This window comes from Strongylocentrotus purpuratus, unplaced genomic scaffold (assembly GCF_000002235.5).
Source record: "Strongylocentrotus purpuratus isolate Spur 01 unplaced genomic scaffold, Spur_5.0 spur5_scaffold_8, whole genome shotgun sequence".
NCBI classification, from domain to species: domain Eukaryota; kingdom Metazoa; phylum Echinodermata; class Echinoidea; order Camarodonta; family Strongylocentrotidae; genus Strongylocentrotus; species Strongylocentrotus purpuratus.
This window is the reverse complement of record NW_022145614.1, coordinates 31,116,900-31,125,085: the sequence shown is the minus strand read 5'-3', so window position 1 is coordinate 31,125,085 and position 8,186 is coordinate 31,116,900. Positions and strand designations below refer to the sequence as shown.

At 33.0% G+C, this 8,186-nt stretch overlaps 1 protein-coding gene across 4 annotated transcripts in view; it reads right to left on the bottom strand.

Moving 5' to 3' along the window:
- Nucleotides 1-377: 377 nt before the first annotated feature.
- LOC587533 (FH1/FH2 domain-containing protein 3) overlaps nt 378-8,186 on the bottom strand; it is a 138,707-nt gene continuing 130,898 nt past the window's right edge. For all 4 annotated transcript variants that reach the window (XM_030975740.1, XM_030975741.1, XM_030975742.1 and 1 more), the window contains 3 exons: nt 7,409-7,532; nt 5,928-6,083; nt 378-3,494 (listed from right to left, as the gene is read on the bottom strand). In XM_030975740.1, the coding sequence (XP_030831600.1) occupies nt 3,406-3,494; nt 5,928-6,083; nt 7,409-7,532 (369 nt within the window). In that variant the 3' untranslated portion in view covers nt 378-3,405. The remainder of the gene's footprint in view (nt 3,495-5,927; nt 6,084-7,408; nt 7,533-8,186) is intronic.

Sequence of the window (8,186 nt, the reverse complement as noted above, 5' to 3'; positions counted from 1 at the left end):
CTCTCTTTCGCTTTTCATTTTCCTACCCCTTCTTAACTTTTCTGGTCTTTCCCTGCTTACTCCCGTGTCTGCCTTTCCGAGACAGTATGTCCTCTCTACACTATTAGCCCCCTCATTCATACCCCTCTCTCCTACCCCTCTCTCCCCGACAGTCTCTCCCCGACAGTCTCTCTCTCTCTCTCTCTCTCTTTGTACCTCTTATAGTCCCCCTCTCTACTTGTCCGTCTGTATCTGTTTATCCCTCTCCCTCCAACGAGTCCACCCCCCCCCTCCTCCTCCTATTGCTCAGTACCTTCTTCAATTTATTTCCTGGTAATTTTTCTTTCCCACAAAAATCTCTCTCAATACTCCAGAAAATGAAAGCAAATCGAGTCATATTTCAAAGAAAAAAATCATGGAAGCACATGTTTTTTTTATTCATTTTTTCTCTAAAATGTGACATCTTCTTCTACATGTTTGCAAAATGATTGTGAATATGACATGTATGATCATCTATGAGATAACAACCTTCGAGAGAAAGAAATCTCAGATTCAACCCCCCCCCCCCAGGGACTAGCAGAAGATCATTTAAACCCTATATAAAGTTTCATATGAAATATGGACTCAAATTATGCAGGCACATGGTTTTGCACATCAAAATTGCACACAATCTACACATAATGGTACTCTAAGAAAGAAATTGTACATGCACATGAAGAATAAATAAATAGAATATTTCTAGCTACTATCTAAAAACAGCTTAACATACTGGAGATGGTACATAGCTTTTTTTTTAGTAGGGCAAGTCTATTGAGCATCACAACGAAAGGAAGCGACATTACACATAAACTATCCATTAAAAAAGTCACAGCCATGCAATGACTTTGAAAGTGTTCACTAAATTGCTGGGGTTTGCAGATAATTAAACTTAGCAGAATTAATCACGTACAGTGCTTGTAATAAAAGATGCTCAAAAGTAGACAGGTCATTTGAATACTATCACAATAAAAGTATCCAATTGTATGTGAATTTTAATTTTTTTCATGGGGTGAAATTGGTATGCTCTCCAGTAACAACTTTCTAATGGGTGACTTTAAATCAAACTACTTGTTTCAGATGCACAGAACAATGAAATGGAATGCAAAACAAAAAATATCATCTGATATAGACTACGTAAAACAAAAAATCTATGTGCCATGCATGGACAAAATGAAACTAATTATCACCTGTAATATATGTACGGGGGCAAGCTCCATACATGTAAACAAAATATATACCACAAATGTATAAAATATCCTGATTTTTTAGAAACAAATGTCATGGTATCAACAACACTCTGATACAAACTGTGAACTCCCAATAAACTCTACAACCTTTCAACATTCACAGAAGACATAGATATATGGTTTGATGAGACCCAGAAGGCCGTTCTGGCTTTCAGCAGATGCTATGTAAAACCCATCTTACCAATCCAAAGATGGGATAAAATATCGTAAGTACAATAATTTACATTACAAAAGAAATTTCTTTACAATCACATCATAAATTCATTTCGATGTAGAAAATGTACAACCCATGCTTTTGAATATGTTGAATTTATTTTTGAAAATGAATAACGACAGAACAAACTCCAGACAATTTTCAATCATTTTCTTGCATAGAAATAAGTATATTTTATCAACATATTTATTACAATAGTATCAAACATTTCTTATATTATCAATTTTTTTCTTCAGTTTCTTACATTTCACAATTTGTATTCATTATATTTTTACTGTTTGTACTTCTGTAATTATGGATAGATTTGAAATTGAAATCCAGATAAGATAATAATCAAACTACCTAGCGTACAACTTCCTATATGCCCTAGGTGGGTCTTCATATATATTATCATTAGACTCATAAAAAGTATTTATCAATGGCAGATATCAACTGCAAACTGTTTTTGTCCTTTTTTGTTCTTTTTAAGAAACAAAACCTGGTGAATACAATTTCATCTACTGGCTGATTATTACATGATTTCAAGAATTTTTTGTTTAAAATTTCAGAAAACTTTTAATCATGTCTCATCTATGATAACAATATAATTATATCATTAATGATATAAATCATGATTTTCAAACCTTTAATCTAAGAGCAAGAACAAATTGGTACTAGTTACTTAATATCACTTTCTTGCTTCATAAAAGCATGGCACAGAGGTATTAAATGGAAGAGAAGATGACTGATATATTTTAAAATGTACAAAATATTGATTTGTAATTTCAAATGAAATAGACACACACTAAATTGAACAAGGTTAACATCAAATTGCACACTACACATCTTACCACCTCTATTACCCATTTTCAAATAGAACTCTTTGTGAAATAAAAAACAATGAAACGCATCACAGTATTAAGACATAAACAAGAAGAAAGCTCAAGTTCCAGACTCACATTTTTCCTTCCATAAATCTCAAATTGTTCAGTATGTTTTGTGCTTTCTCAGCATATATCAAAGTGATGACAAACAAAGCAATACACCCCACATTCTTTTCATCAAATCATATAATTGCATAACAAAATTTCAGTATCTATAATGCCACTACATCTCATTTCGCCCTTCCTACCACATAGCATAGCTTTACATCATTCATACGATCTGATCCTCAGGAGAAAAAAAAATACTGATAGAGATTTCTTCTAAGGCCACATTATTTGTTCTTTAAGCAGAGCAAGATTAGATTCATAATAAAAATAACTCAGTATAAAAACATGATTTTTAATGAATTGAAATTTGTCACCATGAATTCTTTTGAAAGGAGTAAAATCCATGGGAGGGGAAAAGCCCTGTAACGGACAGTGAAGCAGGAGATCTTGTTAAAACTTGACACTGATCAGTAATAAATGGTATAATCTAAACATTCATAGTGTGACTCAAGTTTGTAAAATGGCAGATCAGAAGTAAAATAAATTAGATACATGATATGCTTCTCATGATATAACTGTATCAAAAACCCCAGCCGAAAGCTCAGTCAGGCAAGTCTTGAGTGGAATCTGCTGAGCTACCGAGAATCTCATTTTGCTTATTTCAAGTCCTCTCAGCCTGCTTGTGAGATTTACAGACAGACAGATTATCTGTTTAGAGCTAAAAGGGCATTAACGCCATGTTACATTATAGGAGTTAACACCCTTCTCACTCCAAATAGACGAGATGAGAATTTCAGTTAGAATCATGTGTAAGTGAATCATGACACACATGTACATCACAACCCTGCTACTCTGTCTCTATTTAAAGAGCTTTTGTTCTAAACCTTCCAATCAGCATTCTCAGATCACCATCGGGAGACGTTCCCCAGAATGGTTGATGCGACGATCACATTCTATCGGCAGTGGCTAGAAGGGGTATAGCAGTCCTTAGCATAGGAAGAAAGGCAGTTGGTCATCATACATGGACTTCGTTGGGCTTGGCGTGTAAGAGACCGAGGGCTTGTCGCTCAGCGTCCGTCAGGCCACTTTTTAATGTTCTCCTGACTGTAGACAAAGACCAAAATAAAAGAAATATTATACATCATGTTCCTGTGAAGTAAAGTGACAGTAGTGAGGAAAATCCTCACACAAATTGTAAGCGATTTTCCTCACTACCGTCACTTCATGAAAATAGGGACGATCATGTAGATTTTGTATTCCCTGAAGTAAAGTTACTTGGATTGCATCACATGCAGAGAAAGCATATTTGAAAACATTGGAAGTAGTTGCAGTTGTATGGAAAGTTGAATCATTATCAATTACCATTACTATATAATCATTATTAATCATAATCGAATCGCAATTGAAGCGTCCTTTTTAATATCAGTGTAATATTTTGAAGCCTTTTTTCTCTCTGTATTTACAAGACAATATTTGTTCAAAAGCCACAGGTATAGATGAAATATTACATGGTACATTCTATGAAAATTAACCTGTGAAGGTACTTTCATTTTTGGACTTGAAGTTCATGATAAATTCTTTTCAAGAGAGAAGTGATGTTTTGAGCCAGACAGAAGTGGATTAAATAACACATTTTTTTCTGTTTCAAACTGTCTGGAAAGATAAGGTATTGTGTAATAAGTTTACCGGGAATAGAGTAATACCTCAAACATTTTCTCAATAAATATGAAAATAACAAAATTCATTTCTTGTGGCAAGATTCATTAGATTTTATAGAATTTTTGTCACTTTACAGGATTAGGTTTTGACACTAATATTTTGATGGTCTAATTCAACTCACTTTGGACTGAATTCTACTAAGATTTAAACTCGACACATGATTGAAGCTTCTGTCCAATATTGGATTAAACAAAGATAGAAAGCCTGCGGTCTAACTTTTCCTTTCGTAAGACACGATCTTAGGCCCAGCGTTGGGTTTAACTAGAATATTATTATAACAGGCCTCAGGAGTTTAAATATGGATCTGACTCTCATCTGAATGCCAACCTATTTGCATATTATCTCTACATCCATTCCAAATGCAATACATTCTCATGATGCACATACATTAAATAATCATATTCATATGCACATACATTAAATATACATATTCATATGTAAATACATTAGATATACATATTCATATGCACATACATTAGATATACATATTCATATGCACATACATTAGATATACATATTCATATGCACATACATTAGATATACATATTCATATACACATATATTAAATATACATATTTGAAAAATGCATCATCTATCTCAAACAATTTTAATATATTGACTTCATCATGTTTTATTACTCTGACTGAGTTGCATCATGTTTAATATTACAGCTGCCATATTCATAGAGTAACTACATGTACATGATTTTCTCTGTCATAGAAGAGATTTTCGATGAAATGAGTGAAATCTTGTCTTTGAAACCTTGTCTTTGAAACCTGATAGAAAATCCACTTCCACAATAATAATAAAACAAAAAACATAGATGATTCCCTATTTAATGCAAATTACCAGATGTTAATGCAATCATCAAATACTTTCACATTTCTGTATGTGGTTGTAGGTTGGGTGATTTCCTTACATTTCTAATTCATAATACTCAATAGAAAATTAAGCTAAACTACTACAGGATTGTCAACATGGGGAGGTCCATCTATGACCATTATTAGATATTTCTAAAGTGTTGGAGCTGCTCTATGAATCACCTTTTATCCCTTCTGGAAATAAATAATTCCAATTCCAAATCATTGAATGTACATGTCCTGTTGAAGCATGAATGATTAATTGATATATAACTGATTTTAATGCTCATCCAGTTGTAACTATTTACTGTCTTTCTAATCAAGATGCCATTTAATAACTCATGCATGCTATTTCTCAATATCTATTTAATTAATAAATATAATGATTCATGTCCAGTTTCAACAAAATGCAGTTTACCATGCAGTCAGTGTGGAATAGATTTACTTCTCATTCCTGTATCTAAATTATAATATTTCTTAGAGGAACAATTTAACATCTTCACTTTGCCTTGAAATACAATGTTGTTGAATTGTTGATTAAACCATCTTAGAATGAAAGAAAAATATCCCTGAAATGTGAAGGAAAAGTTTGGTAATGTAAATAAAAATAAATTAATGTTGATCTCCCTGATAGATATAACTGGAGGTGAGTTTTCAATGAAATTCCACAACATCGATTACAAAAATAAAATAACATACCAATATATCTTTCCTTCAAGTCCCAATAGATTTTTTTGTCAGCTAGATTTTTTTTGGCTTGAGAATTTTTTGATTCAAATTGAACCCTCTATTATTTCTCTCTGGCAAATAATTATTTTAAATTTATTTTCTTTTACCTACCTTGTATATTCTTTGAAAGAGTTGGCAAGTTACCCATTCAATTTACTCCCAGCATATACTACAGACAAAATGCAGTACCATACCCACAATGCACTGACCATGAATGCTAATTACTTACGAGATTTACGGTTGGTGTTGCGAGTGCGTTTACGCTCTCGCGGGGCAGATCGTGTGCTGGTATTTTTGGCTGTGTTGACAAGAATTTGGATCATTTCATCAGTTTGTTCATCGGCCACCTCCTCGTCGGCCGTCATGCTCATGTTCATACGGCCGCCTACGAGGGCGTACCAATCATTCAAGATGCGCAGGTTGATGACGAACGTTGCAGATGGTAGAGAAAGGTCATGCAAGATGTCATGCACATAAAATTGTAAAAATAAAATAGATGCACGATCAGAATATGGTAATAAGGATATGATTCCAAACTTGTCATTGGTCAAATAATAGCATTCAAATATACTGAACAAACTTTCTAAAAGTGCACTATTTCAAAGATATTTATTAATGAATCCCATTTGATAACAATTTGCTTTTTTAGATAAAAATTTAAACCTGGGATATCTCTCTCAAATTGGTCAAAATGAAGAGTTTAATAAATATTCTTTAGATAGAAACGTGTGCAAAATTGTAATAAATGTGTGGATGTATCAATCCATATAAGAATTATGCAAAAAGTGCACCATTTATATATATCACTATGTAATTAGGTAGACAAAATGCAGAACATTTAAGATTGTTTAAACACACACATAGCAGCAACGAGCTGTTACTAGGTATGTAAATAACTTTAAGAATTAAAAAATTGTCTCTTTGTCATTCAATAAAAGATGCACTCTTTATTAAACATAAATGTACCATGCCTTCATAAAATACAGGCATAATAAACATATCAAACAATTAATCAAGGTTTAATACTGGATGTAAACCAACTGTCTAAATTCAAAATTGCTAGTCAAATATGTTATATTTATTGCCTATCTGTAATACATTCATTGAAGCATGCAGCTCTCAATAAAAAAATAACATGATTGAAACAAAGTCTACATGCTTTTAATGTAATAAGAACTTCAGGCAAATTGAAACTGTATTATTCCTCTTCTAAAAGCTTTTCTACTCTGTCTAATTCCTAAAAATTGTCAACTGTATGTTCTCTCGGTTTGCTACAAATTGATCAACTTCGCTTCACTATTCATGATTGATGTCCTAATGCCTAAATATTTATTTTTCCAGCATTTGATCTCCCTGTAAATTTCAGCATTTTTATACCAGAGAGGGTATGTTTCTTGAAGCACTGAAGCACAGTTTGTTTTTGAAACGGCAACTACCCCATACAGTGAAACCTGTATATAAAGACCACTCAAGGGAGACATGAAAAGTTGTCTTTATAGGCAGGTGGTCTATATGTACAGGTTCATTTAGGACAGGTTTCCATGAGAAACTTTGTTAAAGGGAGAAAAAAATTATGTGGTCTGTATAGGCAAGTGGTCTATATGTACAGGTTCATTTAGTACATGTTTCAATAACAAACTTTGTTCAAGAGAAACAAAACATGTGGTCTTTATAGACAAGCGGTCGCTTAAGGTTTGATTTTGTACTCACTCATGGAGGGCCTTGCTCTTTGTCTGCTCTGTAACGTCTCGTCACCCGGAGCTGTTCCTTGTTGGCTGCTGAGTAGTTCCTTTAACTTGGCATCCTCAGCACTATCCTTACTAATTGAGAAGTTCTATTTGGATCAAGGTATCAAGAAAACAATCAAGGTTTGAAGAGAACTGAGCATTTTACCGTGTGAGTCAAAAAAAAGTTTACACCTAGAAAATTGCTAAATATTTTAAAATCATCTATGAACAGTAAAATTATTATAAATCTTGTGAAAGAGTGTTTTATCCCAAATCATTTGGTATCATTTTTGTGTGGAATATGTTCACGCTTGGATAAACAGGAGGCATACAGATGAACAGATGAACACATACCACACAAAATGGTACTAAATGATTCAGGATAAAAAACTCTTTGATAATATGTATACTTATTTACTGTTCATAGATGATTTTAAAATAATTAGCAATTTCCTAGGTGTAAACTTTTTCTTGACTCACACTGTACAGTAAGTCGATAACAAATAAATCCTGTATTCAAGCCCCATTATCTTAAAAACTAAGTAAAATTGCTGAAAAATATGATGATATGTTAGTTGATAACATCTTCAATTTGATAGGTTGCTCATTAAAATACAATCACAGATGACTGAGTAGTAGCCATTTTCCAAAAGCATGCCACAGTTGCCTTTGCCCGAATTTGGGAGCTGGGACGAGTTCATTTGGATGGAGATTATTCATCCAAACTATGCACTACGGTAATTAAATTTCTTTGATTTTTG